The sequence below is a fragment of the Oryzias melastigma genome, linkage group LG22, assembly GCF_002922805.2.
Source record: "Oryzias melastigma strain HK-1 linkage group LG22, ASM292280v2, whole genome shotgun sequence".
NCBI lineage: Eukaryota > Metazoa > Chordata > Actinopteri > Beloniformes > Adrianichthyidae > Oryzias > Oryzias melastigma.
In genome coordinates this window covers 9,492,260-9,517,568 of record NC_050533.1, presented here as the reverse complement: position 1 = coordinate 9,517,568, position 25,309 = coordinate 9,492,260, and the positions used below count along the sequence as shown (strand labels likewise).

The 25,309-nt window shown below is 39.0% G+C and overlaps 2 protein-coding genes and 2 long non-coding RNA genes across 8 annotated transcripts in view; 2 read left to right on the top strand and 2 right to left on the bottom strand.

The window, feature by feature from the left end:
* zgc:110158 (uncharacterized protein LOC553590 homolog) overlaps window positions 1–18,473 on the top strand; it is a 51,429-nt gene extending 32,956 nt beyond the window's left edge. Inside the window, exons 5-18 of one of the 5 annotated variants that reach the window (XM_024269734.2) lie at window positions 4,368–4,457; window positions 8,962–9,045; window positions 9,954–10,013; window positions 10,121–10,187; window positions 11,449–11,513; window positions 12,067–12,128; window positions 12,311–12,356; window positions 13,022–13,057; window positions 13,139–13,193; window positions 13,389–13,459; window positions 13,717–13,795; window positions 13,878–13,906; window positions 14,009–14,110; window positions 16,683–18,473. In XM_024269734.2, the coding sequence (XP_024125502.1) occupies window positions 4,368–4,457; window positions 8,962–9,045; window positions 9,954–10,013; window positions 10,121–10,187; window positions 11,449–11,513; window positions 12,067–12,128; window positions 12,311–12,356; window positions 13,022–13,057; window positions 13,139–13,193; window positions 13,389–13,459; window positions 13,717–13,795; window positions 13,878–13,906; window positions 14,009–14,110; window positions 16,683–16,712 (876 nt within the window). In that variant the 3' untranslated portion in view covers window positions 16,713–18,473. Of the gene's footprint in view, window positions 1–4,367; window positions 4,458–8,961; window positions 9,046–9,953; window positions 10,014–10,120; window positions 10,188–11,448; window positions 11,514–12,066; window positions 12,129–12,310; window positions 12,357–13,021; window positions 13,058–13,138; window positions 13,194–13,388; window positions 13,460–13,716; window positions 13,796–13,877; window positions 13,907–14,008; window positions 14,964–16,682 lie in introns of those variants that run through there. The other 4 variants (XM_024269747.2, XM_024269738.2, XM_036209904.1 and 1 more) reach the window with 4 other exon arrangements.
* Window positions 4,326–6,011, bottom strand: LOC112144892. The gene is made up of 2 exons (XR_004947025.1): window positions 5,395–6,011; window positions 4,326–5,307 (listed from the first exon to the last, which is right to left on the bottom strand). It is a non-coding gene; the product is annotated as an uncharacterized LOC112144892 (long non-coding RNA).
* A 4,902-nt stretch (window positions 18,474–23,375) lies between the features above and the next one.
* Window positions 23,376–23,955, bottom strand: LOC118598008. Its single transcript, XR_004947051.1, has 2 exons — window positions 23,815–23,955; window positions 23,376–23,727 (listed from the first exon to the last, which is right to left on the bottom strand). It is a non-coding gene; the product is annotated as an uncharacterized LOC118598008 (long non-coding RNA).
* The window catches only part of LOC112147357 (RNA polymerase II elongation factor ELL), a 12,059-nt gene continuing 10,594 nt past the window's right edge, over window positions 23,845–25,309 (top strand). Inside the window, exon 1 of the mRNA XM_024273687.2 lies at window positions 23,845–24,144. Within this exon, the coding sequence (XP_024129455.1) occupies window positions 24,007–24,144 (138 nt within the window). The 5' untranslated portion in view covers window positions 23,845–24,006. The remainder of the gene's footprint in view (window positions 24,145–25,309) is intronic.

Below are 25,309 nucleotides of genomic sequence, written 5' to 3'. Positions count from 1 at the left end.
AAAAAAAAAAACGGCAAGCAAAATTTGACCCATCTAGCCAGTTTTGAGTTAGCAGCTCATGCGAGGAAAATGAAGATGGATCTATGTGTCTGCAAGTGAATGCTGCGTCACAAACCTGAGCTTTTTCAAGCCACAGGTTTTCATCTGCTCCTGATCCAGTATGATTTGAATAAAGAATACTTTTTATAAATCCTCCTCTATCATGAAAAAAATGCTACGAGAACATCAGAGTGGGTCTTTAAACAACACGTTAGAATGAGCTAACCCGTTAGTGCTATTCAAGTTAAGGTGTGTACTCTTTGCACGCAGCTTGGCTGTTAAAAATGAGAAAATTAGACAGTAGTTTGCGTTGTGTGTTGTGCAGGCGTCTCACATGCATCTTATTTGGGTATGAAATGCTGCATGTAAAGCATTTGCATGCAGTCATTAAGGAACCAGTGTGCACACTTCACTTGACTAGAATGTCACAAGCGTGTTTAGCTAACAGTATCTTTAAAAGTACTTCACAATACACTTAATTCAATACAATTTATTCAATTTTATTTCTATAGCCCTATTACACAACACAAGCTTCACACCGGTAATTGTCCAAAAACATAAAATCAATCATAAAATATAAACTATCGCTGATTGCTGAACTAAACAGACTAAACTGAATTGGACATCCACGCTCTTAGACCCTCCTTCTTGGTAAGGAAAAATAAAAAAAACACCCAATTAAAAAAAGAAGAAACCTCATAGATGAAGGAGGGATTCTCTCCAAGGATGGACAGGCGATATATCAGGTCTGTTAAAGAAGAATTAGCGTATCTAACTCTACAACTACATGTTTGAATAGTGTAGCAGGTGGGCACAACAATCGCATGTTTCATTTTCATGACGCCCCTTAAGGTGGGCGCGTTATCCACAAGAGAACTACCTGTTCTCCTTTTTAAACGCAACACTCTACAGGCCCCGGACAACCCAAAAACCTGTACAGGTCGACCCTCGTACGGGTACCTGTGACCAGGGCTTTAACTGGTGCTTTCATTGTGAGGAGCTGAAATGAAAAGGTCGACGTCTCAGTGCTGCGTGCGCTTTCCCACAAAAATGTGAAAATACAGCAGCGTTGGGTCTTCCCTTTGTATTTCCCAAGGCTAGTTTATTTTAATAAAGTACAACTGCATAGTAAATCTACCTTCCTTTTTTGCCGATGGCAATCCACTCAGTCTGCACACTTTCCAGTTTACACTCTCTTAAGATCAGCGTATTTGACAATATATGTGCAGGAAAATTTCCCGTAATAGTCCATAACGAGAACACAACCTGGGGATTAATTTGCAAACACAGATTTTCTTTTCTTTTTTTTTCCCTTGCAAAGTTTTCTTTGTTTCTTCCTCGTATTTTCCTCCTCTGCCTCACTCCTGTATCTTCTAACTCACTCTCCATCTCACTCTCTTCTTATTCTCTTTTTCTCTCTCTGCTCTCCTGGAGCGGGGGATGCCAGGGGGACAGAGTGCAGATAGGACCTGTCGCCATAGCAACAGCTTCTGCAAGCTGCTGACACCCTACTGAGGGAGGAGGGAAGGGAAGAGGGGTGGGTGCTGAAGGTTTGGGGCACAGGGAAGGTGTGTGTATGTGTGGTGGTGGCGGGGTGGGATGGGTGGAGGGAAAACTGTAAAAAAAAAAAGGAAGGAGGAGGGGGGGTGAAGATCAGGATGGAGAGAAAGAGGCAGCCGACCCCGATTCTTCCCTGGGGACTCAGTGGCCTGCTCGTGTTCACAAGCAGAATTAGCATAAAGAAGGAGGAGGAGGGGGGCATTCTTACAGAAGGAAGAAGGGCGCAGAGTGTATTAGTTTACATGCATGTGATTTGGTTCCGTGCAGCGCCGTCCGAGGATACAGTAGGTGTCACATGGGCGCAGCGTGTCCGTTAAGTGTTGCTGGATGTTCGCAGGTCGACTCCCTCCCCCCTGGGTCTTAAACCCCCTCCCTGTTCGGGCCCGTAGCCTGCGGACCTCCTCTGTCTGTCTCTCCGTACGGAGAGGCTGCACTTTATGAGTCTGTGATGCAACCCTTTGTGTGTCTGTGTGCATTTGTGTTCACGTAGTTGGACGTTGGTGTGTGTGTTTGTTCCGGCTTGCTTATGTAAGGACTCCTTCTATGCCTGTTAAGAATACTGTTATATCATATCTAACTCCCGGGCTGATCCCTTTCCCGCCTTTCTGCTGTAGTTTGTGGTTTTATTCCTCTCCGTTCTTCCATGGTGAAATGTTGGGACTAGGAGAGGAGCTTCTGTTTTTTTTATATATTTTTTATACTTTTCTCTGTCATTTTACAGAAATAAAATTCCCTAAACATACAGTCTTGATAAATGTCAAGAAAAATCAAGATATAGTTATTGTCAATGGCTGGCTTTCACTGCCAAAATCCTGAAGACCAAGGTGACGTACAGTTTCAACAGAAAGTATGTGAACCCTTTAAAGGTTGCTCAATTTTTGTATGAAATGGACACAATGTGTTATTTTTAATTTAAATCTGAATCCCAGCAATGGAGAAACACACCAAAATATGTTTTCATGTTTTATTAAGCACATAAAACCAATAAATTCCAAAGGGTTCACTTATTTTCTCCTGCATCCGTATCATATTTTAAATAAAAAATCATAACAAAACATCTTATTATTATAGATTTTGGGTTTTTTTTTAATATAGAACAACAATATTTCCATAACAAGTGATTTGAATTCGATAAAAGATAATTTTAGAAATTCCTGACAGAAAACCACCCCAACCCCTCAAAAAATGCAAAAATTGCTTTAAATGAAAATTGATTCACACATTTTTTGAATCAAAAATATGTTTTTTGAAATAAATTTCACTTCTGTTTAGCATAATTTTTATCTTAACCCTTAGACAGTCCCTTAACTCCAGTCTATAGGAAGCTGGAGTTCATTCTAGTGAATTGAATCCAAAATTTGAATATATCTCAGAGAAGTGTCCTGCTGTAGGTCAGAAAAAAACTTCTCAACTCCATATGCACAAGGAAACATGGTGGTGGGAGTATAATGGTATGGGATGGTTGTGCTCCTTTATGAGATATAAACTTAATTTTGCACAAAAATGTGTGAATCAATTTTCATTTAAAGCAATATACTGATCGCATTTAAAAAATCTTCAGAAATATTCAAAAGCTGACGGATCATTTTAAGTAAATTTTATTATTCATCAAAAAGCAGGATTTTATTCAATTGTAAGGAATAAAAAATCTTTACCGTTTGTCGACAAGTTTCTTTACTTGGACTTCAGCTGTTGTACCAGTGGTGAAAAAAACATGTAAAAATAAAAGGACACTGATATCAAAACTGTAAACATCTAAACAAAAGCTGCTTAGGTTTATTGATGAACAGAAAAAAACACCAACAAAAACCATAGAAACCCTATGTGCACAAGGAAACACGGTGATGGGAGTATAATGGTATGGGATGGTTTTGCTTCTTTATGAGCCATTTCTTGAATTTTAATGTTTTAGAAAAAAAAAACTTCTGCTATTGTAGTTTTCTCCCAAGAAGATGTGAACCACATTCTAGATTCCAGTGTAGATGGAGGTAAGGGGCGTGGCCAGAGCTTAGATAGAATCACGACGTTTCAAACCTCGAAATGCTGTGAAAGAGTTACTGGAAAGGTATGCTGAGTCAAATCCCTTCATGTTCTCAGCAGACAAAGAAAAGAGCCAAAGTCTGTTGTTTCTGTGAAAATTTAAAATTCTGATTTTGTTAGAAATGCCCTCTCTACAAATTTCTGGGAGGATTTCCCTCAGGTGTTTATTAGATAAACTTGGAAAGCAAATAAAAGAATTATAAAAAGCATTCCAAAATTCAGCAGTACCACAACTCTAATCTATAGGAAGCTGGTTTCTATTCAAGTGAATTGAATCAAATCATTTGAATATATCTCAGAAGGAGTCCTGCTGTAGGTCAGAAAAAACTCCTCAGCACATAGTAGTTTTATCCCTGATCACAGCGCTGTTGCAGTTGGTTCTCTTTACAGCTTTCGCATTACTGAAACTTTATGAATGACTCTCCCCCAGGGCATGTGAATAACATTTTGATGGTATTTTTCCTGGAAGCTCTCCTCTCCTGCCCTTGTCTGCAGCATGATGAGGCTAATGTCCTTCTCTTCCAGTCTCTGTATTCTACTGAGAGGAGTTAACAGTTAGAAGATACTTTTCAAACTTTAAATAAAAAGGGGGTGCTGTCGGGATTGCAGATGCACACACTGCCCCCTGTAGCAATTTGGCAGCCGGTGCATAGAGTGAAACTCGGCTGAGGAGATGGTTTGTGGAGTTTTTTTTTTTTTTTTTTAACGGTTGTGTCTTTGTGTTTCAGAGTGCGGCGGCAGCTCCCAGCCCGGTGATGGGCAACATGCCGCCCAACGATGCCATGCCAGGTGGTCCCATGCCCCCAGGCTTCTTCCAGGTAGTTCATCTCTCTCTTTTGTCATGTCGTCTGCCACCTCTTCACCCTTCGTCTCCCATTTCTTAGAGCACTTAATGTTCTTAAAAATGATATTATCTCACTTTCAGATCTGAATAATTCCAGGAATGAAAAACAATTAGCCAAATGAAATTTCCGGTTGGAGCTAAAAAGCTTCTTGCCTGTTCTGTCATGCATCTCACCGCTCCTTTCACTCTTTAGCCTTTTTTTCCTTCTTGATCCTGGGTTTGATTGGCTCTCCTCAGGTATTTGGAGGAAATGTTGGGACACAAAATGAAAAGTTGAAAAATATTGTATGAATGATTCACAATTTTTACAGCATCATATTCAAGAATCATCTAATGAGATGGTCAGTAATACCTTTAGAAATTCAGATTAAATGCTGTTTAATACACCATGAATATAAGACATATGAAGAGACAGAAAAGTTTGTATTGAAATAAAAGTTTTGGTAAATATCTGGCTAGTTTCTATTACTGCAACATTTTTAATACCACTTTTATATTAGTATTTTGATACTTTTTTGATGATTTTCTGTTGTAATTCTCTAAACCGAACATTAATCAGCTTTTTTGCTGTTAATTATTTTGTCACTAATATATAGACGATCCTAAAAATATTCCAACACACTAGGACCCGTTTGGGTTTGACTCACCTCTTTTTCTAAACTCTATATTCTCACCCACCGGAGCCACAGAGGCTCGCCGTCATTCGTCTGCGGCGTGGCTCACACCGGGCCGCACCTCAACCCGTTTGTGAATCAGCCATCCTGTCTTCATCCTCTCCTCCACCCCTCCATCCTCCCTCCGTCTGTCTGTGACCCGTCCCGGCTCTGTGAGGGAAAGGTTTCAGTGTGGGAGCGAGCGCACGTGGAGAAATGCACAAACACAAACAGGCATGCGCGCACATATCCACATACTATTATGCATAATCACACATCCTCGACGAGGCAGCGGTGTGATGGACAGCAGTGGCATTTGGCAGGTGGTTTGATAAGGTGGCGGCCAAGAGCGGCAGCGGAGAAGCGAGCTACACCCAGGAAGTGAGGAGCGGAGAGAGGGAGAGCTTATTATAACCATCCGTAGACCAGTGTGGGTTTCTGTGGCTACCAAAGCAGCCCATTGTTTGCTGGTTTGGTGGTGGCTGGGGGCACAAGTGAGAGGACGACTGTGAATAAGCAAAGGGAAGAAGGGTGGCGGGAGACGCAGAGAAGAGCTATTTTTAACATTGTTGGGGGAGTGAGATTGGACAAGTGCGTGTTTGTGTGGCTGTTATGTTCAAGGCACCTTTTTGTAAAAGGAAGCTTTCGTTGCTTCAGTTATGCTTCATTTTAGAAGAAAGCTTTTATCTGAAACTAACACAAAAAGCGTTATTTTTACTGCTATTTTTTTATACCGGTTGAATGCAGTCTTAACAAATTAATGTAATTTCCTGTTATAATTTACATGTTTTGATCATCAGTATTAGGATTAAATCAACAAGCCAGCTGTTTGACTTCCAGATTGCCACACAAACATATCTGAACCCAGGTGCAGTTCTCCAAGTATCCACTGTTTTGCACCACATACAAATAAAACAACCCCAAAATTCCTACTTTTAAAAAATTGTGCAATAATAATCATGTTGACAGGTGGTCGTCAAATCTCCTCAAATCTGGTATTTTTCTTTATAGAAGTCACAGCAGCCAAAAATGGCCTAATTAAAAAGAAAAAATACTGCATAAGTCGCACTTTTTCGAGAAATGTATCCAACAAAATACGTGAAAAAGACATCTTATCTTGAAGGCAAATCATAATAACGTAATATTATGTATATATGTACGCCTTATTTACGTAACACAATGATAGTCATTTAAGCCTCGTTTCCACCGAGCGGTTGGGTCCGATGAGCGTTCCCATTGTAAAATGGACCCATTAAACAGTACCGAACCATACCTCTTTGGGGGCCCCATCTGTTGTAGATCCATTGAAAAGTGGAACGGAACAGTTGGGGTGGAGTTGTTGTTACCAGCCGTTGATGGGCAAAAGTGATGAGGACATTAGAAAACGCCAATATAGCGTTCATTTAAGCTAATATTTCCAACGTTAGCCGCCTTCAATCTTCTTTCAGTCAACATTCCATTTCTGTAATACATGATATACCAGAAGTAAAGCAAGAAAAAGACGAGCTGCTGGATGACCTCCATTGTTGTTACTTTTCCAATTGTCGCTCTACAATGACGCAATGACATGCTAGCGGTGTCGTAAAAAAACAAACCGCTCAGTGGAAGCGAGACTTACCTGAGGGGCAATGCTTGTCAGAATTAACTAGACTGGACCATACCGGTCCTTACCGGACCATACCGGATCAGACCGCTCAGTGAAAACGAGGTGTTAGCTTCATGAAACATAGAAAGAATCTGGTATATTAGAGCAACACTTGCACAATTATTAAACTAACCTTCACCTTGGCATAAAGAACATGCTAACAAGTCAACTAAATCTTTATTTGATTTAAAATAATTAAATCTGTTCAATTCTTCATTGTGTGTCGAGTCGGTGGCACTTCTTCTGCGTCGGAAATACTAACAGCAACCTACAGTGCCCTCTAGTGGCTGTTTATTTAAAATAAAAATCACTTATAAGTTGCACCCCCAGCCAAACGATGCAAAAAACGCAACTTATACTCCAAAAAATGCGGTACTAACTTGACCACACCTTTGTTTTAGCATTTTAACAATAATTGGTCATTCCAGTCCAGCTAGCTACCACCCCTCTCATTAATCAGTTTTTCTTGTATGCTGTATTTAAACCATAGTTGCAATATGGAGACGGTGCAGTATGGTGTTCCCTCCCTATATTCAGGTCACCATTTGTGGTCTTGCTGTTTCGCAGATTTTTTTCAGTGCATATTTGCGTCCTTTTTTTTATTTTTTTTTTTTTATGGCACACTGCATCCTGATTGGCTGTTGTCCCATTCAATCTCCTCCAAACTGTATCACCTATACAGAATGCACTCAGCTTCTCACAGTTACTTAAATCCTCAATCACTATCAAATCTTTGTTTTATTTTGTAATACTGGACTCATTTTGCTTCAAAGGTTTGAACTGAACTGTTAAGAAAAGTGTGAAAATGTTCCTGTCACTCTGAGAAAAGTGTGTAGTGAGGGGTTTCACAGCCTCAAAACATCTGAAACTTTGTGGATTTCACCTATTGTGGATTGTTTTTTAACATAACCCCAGTGATAAATGCTGGTCCACTGTATATTGGTCCAAAAATATTAAAATCTATTAATTTGTAGTAAATGAGGCGCATTTGACCTCGCTTTTGGACTCTTTAAATCAGTATATCTGCAACAACATCCAAAAACAATCATATCTAAACTAATGTTATTGATCTTTGTATTTCAAAATAATCTTCTGTTGAGAGGGATCACCATTAATTAAAGCATTTGTAAATAAAACCTTTGGTCTGTTTGTACAATGAAGACTTTTGGCTGTAAAAAAAAGTGAAATGTTAACCCTCTTGCATCAAGGCAAATTGGCCTTTTGCTTAAAGAAGTGATCCTAATGATTAATCGATTATCTGAAGTGGCTGCTTTAATTTCTGTTGGTCAGCTAATTGGTTAATTGACTAACTCGAGTTCACCTTTTGTACGGACGTGTTAGCGGGGAAGTGCTGATATTCGATACTTTACTCACCGGACAAGTGTTGGTGTATTGAACCAGTGGTAGAGTGGATCCGTTGAGTCTGTCATGGCCGGCCTGCATTCCTCCCCGCAGGACTCATGCATTATTTCCAGACAAAAATTTCTGTGTTGTTTATTCGAACAGATCCCAAACCTCCCCGTGTAAATGAAGGAGCATAAACTCCCAGACTCACTTTGGTCATCAGTGTGTTGTTGCCTTTGTGGTAGTCTGGACGACTTGGAAAACTACGTGGAAAATTCCACTTGCCTTTTGCTAAAGCTCCTGCCTTTTGTTTACTTCGGACAAGTGGGAAAGGGAAAAAACCCGAAAACACTGAGAGCACTGACATTGATGGAGCACAAGAAGAGTCTGTTGCGTAATAACTTATTTATCAGAGGTTGTTAACCTCTTGTCCTGGTGTGAGATGTCAGCAACAGCGCGGCGGCTGCTTGTAGGATCAGCGAATTTGCCCACGGGAGTTTGAGTTATGAACGATAAGAGCCTCAAACTAACAGAAACATTTTTTTTGTCTTCTGGTCATCTTGGCTACCTTGCTTTGAGGTTACCACTGGTGTCTGTTCCTGCAGTGAGCCTTTGGTAATACTGCCCTCATGTGGTAGCTCAGAGAAAATGCTTTCCCCCTACTTCATAATTTAGAAGATTTCCAGCTTTTCCTTGTTTATACACAAATAAAACAGACCCCCCCTCCCTCCATTCCTCCTTGTTATGATTCTGATGAGGGGTGGGGGGGGTTCCACCTGGTTTAAACCCACATTTTTGCCCCGTCCCCTCTCTGATGTCGCTCTTCTTTCTTAAAGGGACCACCCGGCTCTCAGCAGTCCCCCCACGCACAGCCCCCCTCACACAACCCCAGCAACCCCATGATGGGACCCCATGGCCAGGTAAGATTCAACCACTTTCTCTCATACACCCCCCTCTTTTTCCCCTCATTTCTTCACCGACTTCCCACTCACTGCCCGCACTCTCCCGCGAGCTCTAAGCTCATTCTCCCCGTAGACGTCCGCCCCTCCTGCCACCAGCTCCTTCTATTCACATCCAGAGGCGGCCGGGCCCGCTCCCCTCTTCAGAGCCGAGAATCGGCTGTCCCCGTGCGGGATGAATAATTCACTCCCTGCCCCTCCCCTGGAGCAGCTTGTGGGGGGTTGCATACTCATCTTCTACACCCCGATCACACACACACACCTCCGCTTTTTCCTTTTGCTTCCGTGTGTCAGCGCCTCATGCATAAAACAGAGGATACAAACACGTCACATATATGTACAGAACACATGGGGACGGCAGTATTCATGAAGATGAGGCTCACAATTACAGATTAAACGGCTTTGAGTTCAGAGCAGCATCTATAGATGTCACTGTGGAGGGAAAGGCAGCCTTCACACATGAACTGCAGCGGCGCAGCCCTTCATTCTTGTGGTTTCTGGTTTCCCTCTTGTGTGCGAGAGAGCGTGGACACGCTTCCGTTAAGGTTTTGAACGGTGTTGTTGGCTTTAGGTGTCTCGGTCTATGCCAGGCAGGCCACAGGCAGAGTCAGCTTACACCACAGCCAGAGCGGGTGGGCTGTGCGGCCAGAAACACTCCCTCGCACACCCTCAGTGTTTCCTCTGCATCTTATTGTGTTGCTTCAGTTTTTCTTTTCAAAACCCCCCCAAAATTAAATTGTTTTGGAAAGTTTTGTCATCCTCCATCCTCAACCACACTGTGTCCATCCATGCGTTCTCAGTGTTGTCTTGTTTTGATAGCATTTGGGTTTATTAATAACTCAAAGGTCTCTGCTCCGTCTCTTCTGCAGCCTTTCATGTCACCACGGTATCCAGGCGGCCCTCGCCCCTCACTCCGAATGCCAAATCAAGTATGTCAACTTCTAGATCACTTCTTATATTTAGTGAATCTAAAAAAACTCACCTCGTATGCCAGAAGGCCAGTATCTTGATGGCTCCTCGTGTCTGCTCTCCACAGCCTCCTGGGGGAATCCCAGGCTCTCAGCCTCTCCTGCCAAACAGTTTGGACCCAACAAGACCGCCAGGTAAGACCGCAGAGACATTTGTTCAAACAGTTGAACCAGAACTTGTTTAACTAACACTAAATCATAATGTTTTTTCTATAAAACTACATGCGTAGTGCAAATCAATCATACCTTTCAATCTGTATGATTTTTCCTTCCGGTAAATAAGATACTTTTTAAAAATAATTTACTGTATTTCAAGCACCAGATTATAAGGCGCACCCTCAATGAATGGTCTATTTTCCAACTTGTGTAATATTTAAGGTACAGGAAACTAGGATACATTAAATTAAACAAAAGTCAAATGAAGTTTGTCAATCAGTCCGACTTTTTAACTATATCCACAGTTACTCTTGAACTTGGCATGCTGCACATTAGCCCGCTAAAGATGTTACCATGACAATGCAATGCGTTTGAAATAGTCCACTTTTGTAAAAAATAAAAAGTTCGAATTTCATTTTTAGATATTTATTTTAAATGACCATGGTTTGAGTGAGATGTGCACTAACACAGAAATAACCATCCGATGTAAAAAATTAGATTAATGCGATAAAAAAGAAATAATGCGATTAAGTGTCTGAACTTAATTAATGGTGATAAACGAAAGTGACAACCCTAACTAAGTTAATCCATATATAAAACACTTTTGACATAGGGCTGAGTATTGACAATAATTTCCAGAAATGATTCGAATTGATTCACAAGAGTCTGGATCGATTCAATTCAGATTTTTTTCTATTGTTTCGATCCATATAATTCACTTCAATTTTGAGTTTACATTTTTATACACATTTGTTTAGAAATACACTAATATTCTACTTTATGTTTTTAATTTATTAATATTAATATGATACAGTTCAAATACTGTAAAATGCATTAGTAAAATAATTACATTGTTATTAGCATACAGTGTTACATGTTTTCTTAAAAGAAGAAGCTCTAACAAAAATGTTCAGATCATTATCATTGTAAACATTATTCAAATTTAGACAATTTTTTTTGTTACTCGATCCTTAAAATAATTTTTAACAGCTTCCTTTAACCCAAATATAAATTTATTTTTCGGTGTCATCAAGACTGAACTCGTCGGGCTGACATATTTGCGGCTGTGTTTGGCTCAGCAGTGGAATGTGTTTGTTGTAGCTGCGGAGGGTTGAAGCTGAAGGAATGAAGTCGAAGCCGTGTTTTTGGCTTTTCTCAATTCCTGACATGACAAAAGGATTCACACGAGCGTGCGTTCACAGCGTGCGATGCATGACTCCAGGCCTGTCTGTTCTTGCAGCTCACCCCAACATGGCTGGACCAATGAGAATGAACCCGCCCAGAGGGATGACCATGGGCCCACAGGTAGGACAGCGCCGCAACCTAGTGGGAAAAAAAACACACAAAATATATTATTTCCTATATAATATTTGCTATAAAAAATTAAATGTATTTAAATTAGTTGGATTTCGCTACTTTTTTAGAGAAGCTGCATATATTTGTGTTTAAGATGACAAAAACACACATATGTATGTTTGGAGCCTCAATAAAGAACATTTTAGCATAATCTGAACATTTAAATCTGTTCAACAAATCTGTGAACTGTTTATATTTGGATAATCGAAAGGAAACAACACTTCATACAGTGGTAATGACTGAGGTAGATGAGTCATGATTTGGGCTTGGATTGCATCTGCACAGAACCAGAACATCCTGTGAATAATTAGTTGGATACGTTCTCTTGTTTATGCCACAAGTCGAATAAAACCCGGAGCTTCTCATGATTCCTCTTTTACTAAGCTTGTGGCTTTGCTCTGTGACTTTATTTGTCAGGTTAATAAATTATGGTTTAGAAAAAAGGGGATTTTGTTGTTGTCACTAAAATGCATCAATATTTTCGTCCTTGTTTTTCCTTCAGAATTATGGAGGCATGAGGCCTCCTCCTAATTCCATGGGTGGTCCCATGCCAGGAATGAACATGTAAGTTTATTCTTTTTTTTAATGTTCAGATGTTAATGAAATGATAGAATCAATCAGAATGTAAAACATTTGTTTAGGTAACAGATTTTTTCTAAATTGGATGTGTGACCTCCTTACCTTTGCATTCCTTTCCTATACTTTTTTCCCTTTTTTCTGACGTTCTGTGTCCGTCTGCCCCTCAGGGGTCCTGGAGGAAGGGGGCCTTGGCCGGGGCCTAATGCTAACTCTGTGAGTCGGAAGCTTTTGCATTCTCGCTAAACTCAAACTCAGCAGGTTCTGGACGAATGTTTCACACCACTGTGGCATGCAGGCTATGTCCAAATTCCCATCCTAATCCCCAACTACTAAAAAACTATATAGTGCCCTGGATTTTAAAAACATTTCGGACACCATGCTCTCACTACTTTACTTTCGTTTTGCTAAACACCGGAAATGTGTCTAAATGGGTAAACCTTGTAAACTCAAAATTTAATTGAATTAAAAAAATCGTATTCGAGTCGATCTAAGCTCTGGTAAATCGGATTTAATAGATTCTGGAAAGGATTGGCGATACCCAGCATACCCATGCACGAAGTGAGGAGAGTACTCCATGTCAATCCCACTCAGTACAGAGTTATGATCACGAGACGAGTGCTAGAACCACAGTTTGTGACCAACTTGTGTCCCTCACTTATGTGTCAGCCAGAAATGCTCCAACAGAGTGAAACACTTCCTAAAGTCGCACAAAAATTTTATTTTTTACAGATTTTGGAACTTGGTGCAGATTTTTTTTTAAAGTTGAGGCTTACAAGTGCGCCTTATAGTGCAGAAAATACGGATTTGTTGAGAACTCCGTTTTGGCTTAAACCATGTCAGCAAGACTTCCTCATTGTGGTTTCTCTTCCTCACTGCAGATAGCTTACTCTTCCTCGTCTCCAGGAAACTATGTGGTGAGTGTCAGCCTGAAAAGTCTGATTTTCATTTTCTTTTAAAATAAATTCAAATTTTTAAACATTTTTCTTCATTTTTAGGGTCCCCCTGGTGGAGGAGGTCCCCCTGGAACTCCCATCATGCCCAGCCCAGGTGGTGCGTCACTTAACTATGTCCCCGACATTTATTATTTTCCTAAATATTAACAAATACTTCCCCCTGTCTTTTTTTTATTTTATACATTTTATCCTAAGTGACTGCATGATTAAAGCTGTAAATAAGGTCAAATCTTGGTAACATCCAACCGGTTTTTAATTTTTTTTAATTATTATTCTGTTTATTTGTTTGTAGACTCGACTAACTCCAGTGAAAACATCTACACTATGATGAATCCAATCGGACCTGGAGGCAACAGACCCAACGTGAGTCACAGTTTCTTAAAGAATTATCACAAAAACCCCATAAGTTTAGGTTTTTGTTGTAATTTCTCTTTTTTAAATTAAATTAACTACTTCTAAATAACTATTTCTTCAGGATTCATCACCATATTTTTGAGCATTAGGGAACTTCCTTATTTGTAGAAGGTTATGAGAACACATAGCTGTAAATAAGTGACTCAGAGAGGATTAGATAAACTCTAAATCAACAGTTTTAAATGTGTTACAAACCTCGTCTCCAGTTCCCAATGGGACCAGGGCCTGACGGGCCGATGGGGGCCATGGGAGCCATGGAACCACATCACATGAACGGATCACTCGGTGAGTTTAGGCCGAGAGCGAATGTCTTGTTCTAGATTAAAGTCGGCTTTAATTAACCTTTTCTCTCGCTCTGCTCCGTCAGGGTCTGGAGACATGGATGGGTTGCCAAAGGTGGGTGCACCGCGTTCACGCTGAGCTCTAAAATGGAACACGTTGGATTCTGCCCTTTTTGGTGTCATTAATTAGGATTCTTTTTTTTTTTTTTCTACCCAGAATTCTCCTAACAACATGGGGGGGATGAACAACCCCCCCGGAACGCCGCGAGATGACGGCGAAATGGGCGGAAATTTCTTGAACCCATTCCAAAGTGAAAGTGTGAGTAAAGTGTGTCGTCGACATCTCACAACCCCTAACAGTTCTCCTTTCAGTCCCGACATAAACCAGTGGAAGAATGCAAGCAGAGGGTTTGTGTAGCTGAAGGATTCGACCCAAGTTCTGGAAAAAAACGTGTTCTGTCCCTTCTTTTAGTTTTTATTTCTTTCCTACTGTTGCAGATGATGGTTAGAACTTTAAAGCTGACATGTTGCTGTTACACATTTCATTCAGTTTCAATACAAACATGAGGAATGTGTCCGTTTGCATCTCACAGAATCTGAAAATATCAAAATTAAATTGAATTAAATTGATGTAAATCTAGAGATCCCACCATGTGAGCTAGAGACTTTAAAATGTGTAAGCAGAGCTGCCAGATGGACACTGTTCTTGTTTGGACTCTAATCTGGACTTTCAGAACCTTAGTGCTTTCTAGAGAACCAGCAGCAGTTGTTTTCACCAACCTAGAGCATCAGCTCACAGTTTCCAAAGAAACAGCCCATCTTTATTAGTTCTCGGGTGAACTGATTGATTTCCTTCAGATCATTTAGTTCAAAGGTGTTAAACTAAATCTGTCATGGTGTGAACAACCTCAGCGGGGGGCTGAGGTGATGCTGTAAAACTAGCCTAACTTCCACCATCAGTCCCTTCGGAGTATAAGTCGGACCATTCCAAAAAACGCATAATAGAGAAGAAGAAAAATAAATTATATGTCGCACTGGTACAACGGAGCATTAGGGCCATTTACAGGCAAAAAATGTCTTTCATTTTGGTCAAAACTTTAAATTTGTAAATTTAAAAGAGAAAAAGTCCTAATTATTAAATTACAAGAATAAAGCTGTGTATTTATGACTTTAACAGCCAGAAGCTAAATTTATTACCTTTTTTCTCATAGAACTATGTATTTAAAAGTCGTAAATTTATTTATTTAAAAGTTGTAAATCAGTTACTTTAGTACATGAAAATTTATGAGAAAAAAGTCATACATTTACATAAAAAGGCATACATTTACATGAAAAAAGTCTTAAATCTACAAGAAAATTTACATTTAGGAGAAAAAAAAAGTAAAAAATGTATGTTAAAAATTTACAAGAAAAGGTCAAATTTACAAAAAAGGTAAAAATTGGTATAAAAAAAGTCATTTCCCTGAAAAAAGTCATAAATTTACGAGAAAAATCGGTATATATTTGCATGAAAAAAGGAGTAAATTTACAAGAAAAAAAGTCTAATTTGTGAGTAAAAAGCCATAATTTTATGTGGAAAAAAGGTATGTGAGAAAAGGCATTAATTTACAAGAAAAAAGTAATACATTTACTTGAAAAAAGTAATAAATTTTACAATATGAAAGGCTATAAATTTGTATGAAAAAAGTACTACATTTACAAGCAAAAAGTGATATATTTACAAGAAAAAATTCATACATTTTCAAGAAAAAAGTTTTTAATTTACGTGAAATAATCCATACATTCACTGGAAAAAATTCATATATATATATATTTTTTTAAAGTCATAAATTTACAGAAAAAAGTCATAAATTTAAGGGGAAAGGGAATAATTCTCCTCCATGTTGGTTTTTGACTTCACCCACTGATCAGACTGAGCAGCTCTTCTTCTGTTAGAACAGAATACTGAGACACTCACCCACAGTGCCCCCTAGCTGTTGCTAGTGGGTAAATCACAAACATATGAGCATATTTTTTAGGTTAACCTATGCAACAAACATGACATATCCTTAAAAAAATTACGATACTCAAACATTTTAGGTTTCATTAAGTAAATTTCACTTTTTTTATGCTATATTGTTTTATAGTTTGCGATAAATCAGTAACATAAAGTAACTAAGGTGGTGTTTTAAATAATATACTTTTAAATGTAGACATTAAAACCTTAGGAAAACAATGTTTTTGCTTGAAAATTAAAGTCAACTTTTTGCATTGAAACAAAACAAATGTATGGATTTGATAGATCAATATAACCTTTTCTTTTTTAATTGAGACAAAACAAAACTGAACCGTTTACATGCAAACTCTTGAGTCTCATGAAAGGATACAGGATTTTAGAATTGGGACAAAGCACAGTAAATTTAAAAAATGAGCTATAAATGAAGGTAAAACCAGTTTCTGGTTCTGCTTGCATTAAAACCGCTTACTAATCAGTTCATTCTAAACCCTCTCTTATAAATGAAGCCGTTAAACCTGATACATGAGTCTATAATTGATGGATGTCATCTAAAGTGTGGGATTTTTGATGGAGGGGGGGTTCTGTTCCTTGCATTGTGTTGGCGTGTGATGGTGTGCTGCCCTCAGCCTGGAGAGTCACTGCAGAGCTCTGAAAACCAGCTTCAACCAATCAGCAGGACTGACCTGATCTCAGTAAAACAATTGTCCTTAAACATTTCTCAACTCTTAATCAAGCAGCGCCCCCCTGTGGTGAATCTGGTTTATTGGAGCTCTGATGGGAGTCTGTCCTCCAGCTCTGCAGGGCTGGGCTTGAGCGCCCTCTGGTGTTCAAATGTTGTCAGTGACATATCCGCTCATCTGTGCCCTCCTCCCCCCTTCCCTTTCTCTCTTTTCAGTATTCACCCAACATGACGATGAGTGTGTGATTTTATTTTTTCTTCCTCCTTTTGTTTTGGTATTTTTTTCCCTCCTTCTTAATTTTTTTTTTTTTTTGGTGACCCCGCTCCTGATTTTTTTTTTTTTTTCAATCCTTTCTTCACCTCGGATTGGACACTCCCCCTCCTCCACCTCCCCCTTTTCTCACACAAACACACACAAAATCCTCCGCCGCTCACCACCCCGACGGGATCCACCCGCTCCCCTCCTCGTTTCGGGGAAACCGCGCAGCCTTCCGGGACGGCCCTGGAGCATTCTGGGACTCTGATGAAAACGGGCCCCCCCGGGGCGTGCAAAGTGGCCAGCGGCGTGAGCAGGAAGCAGTCGCAGAGCAACAGGAAGAGCATCCTCTCTGAATCCGGCCCCAGCCTCCCCGGCTTCCTGTCCAGACAGTGAGCGAGGAAGAGGAGGCTTTTTTTTGCAGAGAGTCGTGACGAGGGAGGCTGGACAGTGCAAGCCCCTCCCTCAAAGACTACCTGGAAGCTTCTCAGCCACAGCTCTGGATTTTTTTTTTTTAACTCAATGGATTCAGTGGAGGGTTGGAAGAAGCGGCCCCTTTTCCCCCCTCCTGCATCGTTTTTCCGTGTGTGTACATTTGTAACAGAGGTGATGTGTTGATCAGTGAACATGTTTTTCCACATTTTTTTGTGTATGTAATGTATCATTGTTATTTTTATTATTGTATTATTGTTATTAATGATATTGGTATGATCATTTAAAGCTTAGGTTCTAGTTTCTGTTATTTTTACAGGCACATTGTTATGAAGACACACAGTCGGAAATCCATTTTTTTGTGTTAGAACACTGCCCCCTGCAGGTGAGATTTTCCCAACACGGTACTGATCGTTAGCATTTTTTTTAAAACTATTTTTCCCGCTCACCAGCAAAGAGTGTCTCCTGCTTTAGTAGCTTCCATGCAGTCATATGCACAGCTCTATTTATTTATGTAATTTTATTTTTGAATCATTTTTGAAAGTGTTATGTTTTTTTTTAACTGCAGAACTGGTAGCAACGGTGTAAATATGCAGACCCACCCGGCAGCCACTCATCTGACATTATCAGAGCTTCTCTGCTTCAGGCGCTGAAGTCTCTGCCATTTTTTTTTTTTTTTTAAGCCACTCCTGCTGCTACCACTGACGCTCCATGCTGGGGTCCCTCGACCCCTTCAGACGTGTACATAGGGTTTTTCTTTTTTTTTTTTGTTTTTTTTGTTTCAACACACTGTGATGTTTGTGCTTCGTGGGAGTTTGCTTTCACACACCTGTCCGTTTTAGTCTGCGGATTTATTTCTGATTCCGCCCCCCCCTCGCCCTTCCTTTACAGTCGCTGGTGGTGAAGAGACTTCTAACTGCTGATTGGATCTTTTGTTTTTGTGTCCGAGACCAGCGAGGCGTTGCTCTGTTGACCGGATCGAGTGGCTTCCGTCCTCCTTCCCCCTCCATCCAGCCACACATGACTCTTCCCTTCCACTCGTTTTAATGCTAATCTCCATGTTTTTTTCTTTGTTTTTTGTAAATAATGTAAAATGCATTTTGATATCATTGACATGTTTTGATAATTCAGATCATAAATTAGGGTGCATTTCCTCTCAAAACAATAAGAACAATGGGAAACTGGAGCTGCTACAGATGCTTTTTCACCCCCAGCACAGACAGACGTAGGGCTAGCCGCTCCACCACAGCTGCTGTGTTAAGGGAAGACGTAGTTTGTTGTTTCAGATTGGACACGTTTCTCTTAAAAAAAAATAAAAATAAAAATAAAATCCTCTCTGTTCTACGGAGCCCCTGAAGGGACATTGGAAAAAAATAAAGTTGGAAGAAGAAAAAAAGCTTTTACCTTCTAGTGCGCACCAGATAGTAACTTTTCTTTTTTTTTAATCTTAGATTTTTTTCCCCAATGTCCCTTTAGGGGCTCCGTACTTTTCTCCTAAGGAGGGAGAAGAAAAAAAAGTTACTATCTGGTGTGAATCAGATAGCATTTTTTTTTATTCTTTACTAACATTTTTTTTTCCCCGATGTCCCTTTAGGGGCTCCGTACATTTCCCCTTGGAGAAAAAAAATAAAATAAAAAACAAACCAAAAAAACAGTTACTATCTGGTATGCACCAGAGAATATCTGGTGCATACCAGATAGTAACTGTTTTTTCCCCCAAATTGGATTTTTTTTTCCAATGTCCCTTCAGGGGTTCCGTACTGTTCTCTTTGGGAAAAAAAAAAAAAAAAACAACAAAAAACTTTTTTTTTTTCTTTACTAAGATTTCTTTTCCTGATTTCCCTTTAGGGGCTCCGTACAGTTCCCCTTGGAGAAAAAAAAAAACAAAAAAAAAAACGATTACTATCTGGTGCACACCAGATAGTAATCGTTTTTTTTTCAACTTGGATTTTTTTTCCCCCAGTGTCCCTTTAGGGGCTCCGTACTGTTCTTCTTGGAAAAAAACAAAAAACTGTTATCTGGTGTGCACCAGATAGTAACTTTTTTTAAATGTTACTTAGATTTTTTTTTCGATGTCCCTTTAGGGGCTCTGTACTGTTCTCCATGGAAAAAAAACAAGTACATTGCTAATATTTTTGTTGAGAGGATGGTTTTCATTTGGAATAAAATCGGCCTCTTTGACATCACTGAAACAGGAAAAAAAAAAAAGAACTCTCATAACTTTACCATGAAGGATTCTGTCCACGAGTTTGAGCGAAAGACGGTTTTGTTTCAAAATAAAGGCGGGAGAACACATGTACTATAAAACTTTCTGTCCTGTAAGTAAAGCCGTCACAGCGTTGATCATTTCTGTATTTCTATCGTGCTGATGTATAATACTGTATCATTCAGAGGGAGGGGGGGTCAAGAGGACTCTGGAGGGGAGGGGCGGGTTGGGAGTAAAGATTTTTCTGTTGAGGTCCTGGTTTTTTCCTCTTGATGACAAAGCAGTATTGAATATGAGGCAGTCTGTCCTTGGGGAGTTGCTTTGTATCTCATGTTAGGGTAGCGCTGATCCTAAATGTCTTGTGTAGTAAAATAAGAGGTTCCTTCGTACGTTTCTTTATATTGTAAAGTTTCTTTAGACAACAGAAATGTTGCTTATTGGGAAAAAAAACAGGTGGGAAATCTGCATTGATAATTAATGTATTTTATTATTTTTTTGTTTAATTTTCATCAGCTTGTCGGTTGTTTTTTTTTTTTTTTTTTGCCTGTGTCCCCCTTGTTGTAGATACATATTAAAAACAAATAAAATGACTTCACTCCTTTTGCCATGAACATGCTTCCGATTTTTAATTTTTTTAAACTTTGTGACATTAGATAAGTAAAAAAAAAACTGATTTCCTGGGATTTTTTTTGCTCTACAATCCCAACTATAGATTAAAAAATCAACATGTATAAGTGTTTGAAAACTCCTTGTGCCGCCCTTCCTCTAAAAATAAGTGAGACGGTGGGGCAAAAAAGTTTTTAGTCAATTGTGTAAGTTCTCCCACTTAAAAAGATTAGAGAGGCCTGCAATTTTCATCATAGGTATAACTCAACTATGAGAGACAAAATGAGGAAAAAAAATCCAGAAAATCACAATTTTTAGAGAATTTATTTGTAAATTATGGTGAAAAATAGATGTTTGGTCAAAAACAAAAGTTCAATTCGATAATTTGTTATATACTCTTTGTTGGCAATGACAGAGGTCAAATGTTTTCTATAAGTCTTCACAAGGTTTTCACAAACCTTTGCTGGTATTTTGGTCCATTCCTCCATGCAGATCTCATCTAGAGCAGTGATGTTTTGCTATAATGGTGTGGAGGATATTTTGTAGGCACACTTTGGGCCTCTTTTGGGCGTGGTTACAACGCCAAACTCTACCTGAGTATTGTTGCTGACTATGTCCATCCCATTAATGATCTGAGTACACCATCTTTGTTTGTTGAGTTAATTAAGGAGAAGAATAATTTGTTATCAATTTAACTAAAGCTTAACATCTACGCAAGACAAATGCAGCTAAAACTTGAAGTGAAAGCAGTTTTTAACAAAGCAGAGCTGAAAAAGCAAAAGAACTTGATAGCTGAACCAAGCTGTGGTAGTAAAACCTGATAAAGTCAGACAACAATTACTAGGTGACACTGAGGAAGCTCTTTGAGAAACAATCAGGTTGAATTTGTGAACTGGACAGCTCAAAGCATGGCAGAAAATGAACTGCAAGAGGAGTCAAGAACACAAGAAATGTCAGTGAAGTAAAGGATGATTATAGGCCCAGTCCACTTAGAGAAATTGAGCTTAATGCTGCCGATACAGTGGAAGTGGAGCTTGACACGCAACTAGAGGAGAATTTGGAAAGAGCAGTGAATGAAAACTCCGAAAGAATTGTTCAGAACATCCTCTAATCCAGATGAGTTCAAACTGAAGACAAAAATAACTCAAGGTTGGTATTTCCAGTGAAGGAGTAAATGTAAGGAGGTGGTGCACTGTTTACACAGAGACCCAATGTTGCCAGATTGGGCAGTTTCCTGTACAAATTGGGCTGTTTTTTGCCCAATCTGGCAACACTGCAGACTTGCATTCACTTGTATAAAGTAAATTCAAGCTCTTTACTGTACATATTAAATTAATTTATTATTACTGTCTTTAAATACATTGCAAGCTAACATGTGGCATAATGTTTAAAGCATTATATAAAAATAACTATTTGGAATCTAAAAATACTGAAAAGTGGGATTTGTTCTTTTAGGCATTAATTTGACTGCAATTGATCCACAAACTGACACAGATGTTGGCAAAACGTCATTAAAAAGGAGATTAATGATGCATTATATATAATTCTTAATTTAATTGCGTCAGAAATCAGGAACAAATAGGCCTGATTTCCTGTGTTTAGTATGATATGTCGTCATTTCTGGGAATGTGAGTCATTTCCTGTGAAGTTTCTGATTTTACACCATCATATGGCTTTTTTTCTAGGAAAAACTTGTGCTGCTTCAGATAACAGTTCTCATTCAAGGATAATATTTTCACAAAAAGCAGTATGTTTCCTAAATGAGAAAGCTTTAATATTTGCTGACTCATTTTTCTTCCTGCTTTAAGAAAGTTATGTGCGTGTAAAGAGCAGGTCTTGGGAAATGAGGCCCTAGCCCTTTTCAACAAAGAATGAGACATGCAAAAATATGTATTTATTTTAATATGTGGAGGAGCCCCTTGAGATGCAACATCTTGTTTTCAAGAGGATCCTCGGCATCAGAAGCTTAAAAGAGAAGATGAGATTCAATAAACTAGAAACGAAAAAAAAAAGAACATGAGACCACACATTTGTTTCCTGTTATGTCACTGACAGTGTGGTCACAGATAAGCAGAAAAGGATTTTTGACTATATGCAATGGTAGCAAATGACCAGCAGATGTCTCCCTCTCCCAACAAAAAGAAAACAATGTTTTGAAAGTTTATATTGGTTTTTTTTTTTGTTTTGTTTAAAATTCAGATAAATGGCTGCATTAATCAAATGAAATCAACTTTATTTCTCTTACATGCATTGCTCGAAGTGCAGTGATTAGTTCAGGTACTACTTTATTTCATGATCTAATGGCAAAAAAAAGTATCCCAAATAAAAAAACAAAAAAAACAACAAGAGATTTTTTTTTATAACCAAATCCACCGAAGTGTGATGAACTAACCAACAAGCTCACTCCTGATTAGCGAGAGCAGTTGCCATAAGGACTCACTCACCAATTTCTTATGTCATCTGGTTCCAAAATGGGAGTCTGTACCGTGGAAAAATGGCGACTGAATTGGCGTCATTTCATTAGAACTGGTGGTAAGGCATTTCTATAGGTCACGTGTGTCAAAGTCCGGCCCTCCAGGTCATTTTATTTTATTGTTATTAATTGCCTGATGTTATCTTGTGCTTATTTCTGACTTGTATAATTTGGACAAAATATGGAGAGTACATTATTAAAAGTTATTTAAGGTTTAAGTTGAATAATTCTGGGAATAATATCCCTGCCTTTTATTATTCATAATTATGTTAAAAAGTTACCAATTTAAAGTTTTAAAAATTGGCACTCTGCTTGCTTTTTGGACTATTTTGGCATTTACTAAGATTTTTTAGGCTATTTTGCAGCTTAGCTAACATTTTAGCTACATGCTAGCTGTTTTGGCTAATTTAGGTTTTTATTTTTAATTTTTTTTTAGGCTGTTTTGGAGTCAGGCGAATATTTACACGCTAGCTGTTTTGGCTAATTTAGGCTTTTTTCATTTTCTAAAGAAATTTTAAAGTTTAGCTAATTTTTCCGCTACATGCTAGCTGTTTTGGCTAACCTAAGTTTATCCTTTATTTAGTTTAAACCTAAATGTTTATCCTGTTTGGCTAAAGTGTGTTTGGATTTTGGCCCCTTGTGCGATTGAGTTTGACCCCCCTGATATAAGTGATGTCATAGGTGCTTTGTCCATCTCTATATATGTCAATGGGTTTACCCAAATGAAATGTGTACATTCGTGGGATCATTTCTAAAGTCCTATAAAAGCAGAAAAAATATTTAGCATAACTGGCAATCTTAACATTACGTCTGGAACTTGTAATGTTAAACATTTTGTTCAAATATTATATATGCATTGTTTGTTTGTTTTATAATTTCATTAAAAATATATTTAATTAACAGTAAACTTGTTTCCTGATAAATATATGTAATGCATTTTTTTCTATTTTTTAACATACAGAAGTTTGTTTAGGTAAAAAGTATTGATTTTCTCTACGTGAAAATATTGTGTTTGCCGATTCTTGTTAAATCTATCTTAATTCATTTAGCACTTTTCAATCACAGTAACACAAAGTGTTGTACACAGAAAACAAATAATAACGAACTTCATTTTATTAATAATAATAACAACAGTAATTTGGTTTTATTTTTTATTAATGGTGGAGCCACCGGGGGGCCAGCAGTTTTTTGGGAAAGGGCAAGCCCCCCAGCCCCTCATAGAGACGCCACTGAATCCAGTCTCTTCCTGAAGCTCTGAACCAATCAGGTGGACTCCTGAGTCCTCGCGCTGATAGAAAAAAAAGACGTTTATTGGAGGGGAAGCGGAAACGATCCGAAACGGTGAAAGCGGTAACCGTAGTTACGTAAGACATACGTGACCATTTATTTGGTGTCCCGGGCCAATCGGGTCTGGCAAAGCGTGATGACGTAATGCACTCCAGAATAGAGCGCGGCGGAGCAGCAACAACACGAGCGTCTTTCTCCGCTCATTCCGGCTAATGTTGGCTCGTTTTCGTCGGATTCGGTCGGTGCGGAAGAGGTCGGAAAGAAGTGGACTTCCGGCGCGATGTCGGTGCTCGAAGAGGACCGGTGTTACGGTCTGCGCAGCGGGAACGAAGTGAGCCCCGCCAGGAACCAGTCGGTTTTTCACGTAAAACTCACTGACAGCGCGGCGAAAGCTATCGGCTGTCTCCAGAACGGCAAGGTGGGTTATTGTGTTGAGATTTTTCTGGAAAGTTCCTTATTTGGGCCAAAATGGTTGCCCCCATGTTTAACGGGCTCGCGCGTTCAAATAGAAAGGTAGTCGAAGGCGGGGTTTAATTTTTTTTTTTTCGGCCGAAATTTTTGTTGTTTTTTCAAGCGACAATTAATGAATACTTGTTGCGTAATACAACCCATAAACCCTCCATTGTGCTGTGACTCTTTCAAGCTTTTGGCAAAACACCAGTTGAGTCAAAAGGAGAGGAAAGAATAAAATAAAAGTATTTTTTAAGGGGGTGTTTCTATTACTATTTTTTTTGGTGAAATATCCCCATTTTTTCTGTTATTTATAGGCACTTTTCAGTGTAAATTCGGTCGACTAAAAAAAAATAAAATAAAAAAAAGCACGTGGAAAGACCCACACTCACACATATGACCCAGTTTGACCACAAATGAATCAGTCGCAGCAGGAAGTCTGAACAGAGTAATGCTGTACACCTCCCCAGTTGTGTAATTTTTTGATGTAGACCTGAGAGGAAACCTTCTCTGAATGTCCATCTGTTGAACCTGAAGTGTGACCACCCAGCACAGATGCTTTGTGCTTGCAGCCACTCCACTCTGCCCGCTCAACAGGTGGACTTTCAAGTCCTCTCTGTGAAAAGGTCACTTGGATTTACTCATCGCAGGCTTCCCTCCCTCGCTGTCACTGTTCGTGTGTCATCTTCCCCATACAGGCTTAAACACCCTGAGATGAACTCAGTCTCGCTCTGAAGCGATGAAGCACATAAGGATGTTGGTACTAATGAGATAAATGGAGTGGAAGTTTATCACGATGGAGTAGAGATGCTCATTTTTTTCACTATGTTGAAGAGAGTGATCAGGTGTAATAATCTGGTTTCTGACAGGTTTTGTATTAATACCCAATGTAAAATCTGTTTTTTTTTAACATGTTTTTGAAGCATTTTTCTGATGATAGAGAATGATTTGAGGTTAAAAATGCCTTTTTGAGTTTGTCTTTTATTTAATTGGAATAGATGAGGAGCAGATGAAAAAGCTTGGATAAATTTTCCTGCTCCAACTCTGAGGAATCCACCTACAAACACATTAACGTCTTTATTTTCCTCGACTGAACTGCCATTTGGCTCAAAACTGTACAGCTACATTGCTCC